At 42.8% G+C, this 1966-nt stretch overlaps 1 protein-coding gene across 1 annotated transcript; it reads right to left on the bottom strand.

Annotated features, from left to right (window-relative positions):
- Nucleotides 1–700: 700 nt before the first annotated feature.
- Nucleotides 701–1746, bottom strand: LOC118016278 (olfactory receptor 5D14-like). The gene is given in 1 exon segment (XM_035013719.1): nt 701–1746. A coding segment is annotated over 1 exon segment (939 nt). The 5' UTR covers nt 1640–1746.
- Between the last annotated feature and the right edge of the window lie 220 nt (nt 1747–1966).

Raw genomic sequence — 1966 nt, 5'->3', positions numbered from 1 at the left:
GTGACCTCTCAGACTAATAGCCTCGATACTATCATGAAAGGAACACTAGATTTATAGTCACCAGAGTTGAGACCCTTTGCTCAGAGATCAGTCATTTCAGTCACTTCCAGACTAGTTTCTTGAAACTAGTTTCTGTGTCATTATCTACACAACAGGTGTAATTGTCCTTGCCCTGTGTCCTTCTCAACATAAGCTGTTTGAAGTATAAGACCATCCATTCATAGAATACATAGAGCCCAAAGAATAGTGTCAGAAAAGAATCATCACCCTCTCCTCTTATCACACAGCATGTCCATCTGCATCTCCCAACAAAGACAATGCTTTAGTGACTACAACGCACATAACTTTAAAGGCAAGTAACTTGTCTTCATATGCAGTAATAAATCAGAAAGACCTTTTCTATGGTGAGTTAACATGATCCTTCAGTAACTTTATTCCCCACACTGAACCATCTCTTGGGCTTTGTAATATTTTATGTGTTTGCTTTTAGACAATTTGAAGAAATTGAGGCTTTATGGATCAAAATCCTATGGAATTCATCCCAGAATTAACTTGCATCTTCAGGGGATTTGAGTTTACCAATTCACAATATATTAACATTAAAGTCATATATAAAAACCTCATGCACACATATGTTAAAGGCTTTATAAGGCTCTGTTCCCATTGTTCTCTGGGATTAAAAACATCTGTTGAGATTAGTTCATTGGAATGGGACTTTTGTGTCTATTAATTTCTGGAGGACATCCTTCACATCTTCATTCCTCAGGCTGTAGATCAGAAGATTCAGCACAGGGTTGACGACTGTGTAAAATACAGAGGCCACTTTGACACTTTGCCTGGAGTTCTTGGAGTTGGGCACACAGTAGAGGGAAAGGATGGTCCCGTGGAAGATGGTGACGGCGGTCAGGTGGGAGGCACAGGCGGAGAAGGCTTTTCAACGCCCGCTGGCAGAACGGATCTTTAGTATAGTCACGAAAATAAAAATGTACGGAGTGAGGATGATGAGCAGTGTGCTCACCTTATTGAAAGTGGCAAAGCCAAAAAGCAACAGGTGGGGAATGAGTATGTCTGAGCTCGAGACAGCAATGAGAGCAGTATATTCACAGAAAAAATGGTTGATTATGTTATGTCCAGAAGAGTTTAGCTGGAGAGCATAGCAGAGGAGAACCAAGGGACCAAACATACCCCAGAGATATGAGCCAGACACCAGCAGGGCACAGAGCCTCTGCGACATGACCACTGTATAAAGCAGAGGGTTGCAGATGGCCACAAAGTGGTCATAGGCCAGCACCACCAGCAGGAAGGATTCTGTCACCACAGCGGTACAGGACAGGAAGTACTGCAACATGCAGCTAAAGTAGAAGATGCTTTTATCCGCCATGACCAGGTTCTCAAGCAGCTTGGGAGTCACGATGGAAGAGTAACAAAAATCAACCAAAGAAAGGTGGCTGAGGAAAAAGTACATGGGAGTGTGAAATTTGGGGTTAATCTTGATGATTACTATCATCCCAAGATTTCTTACCACGGTGATAATGTACATGATCAGAAACACGAGGAAGAGAGGAATCTGAAGCTCTGGGTAATCTGTGAAGCCCAAGAGGGCAAAGGTTGTCTCCACACTCAGAGTTCTTACCGCCATCACCACAGTGTCCTCGAAAGGAGGTGAGGGGGGCGGGGTATGGGAAGAAGTTGTTTCTGTCAAAGAGAAGCTTTATGGAGTTAGTGACAAATATGCATGATGCTTTATGGTAGACAGAAAAAGAAAAAAAAGAGCGGCAAGAGTTATCAGTCTTAGTTTCTTCCATACAGAACATGCCTCATGCAGATAACTGCTATGCATATAACCTAGTCTCTGAGCTGAGTCTCTGAAATGTCTTTGCATTTCCACTGCACTTTGTGCATCTTGCACTAGGCTGTGGGGTGGGTGTCTTTATGATAATCACCTGTGACCAACAAAGAATAACCA

The sequence above is a fragment of the Mirounga leonina genome, unplaced genomic scaffold (genome assembly GCF_011800145.1).
Source record: "Mirounga leonina isolate KUSES-001 unplaced genomic scaffold, KU_Mleo_1.0 Mir_166, whole genome shotgun sequence".
In the NCBI taxonomy this organism is placed as follows: Eukaryota; Metazoa; Chordata; class Mammalia; order Carnivora; family Phocidae; genus Mirounga; species Mirounga leonina.
This window is presented reverse-complemented; position numbering and strand designations above follow the sequence as displayed.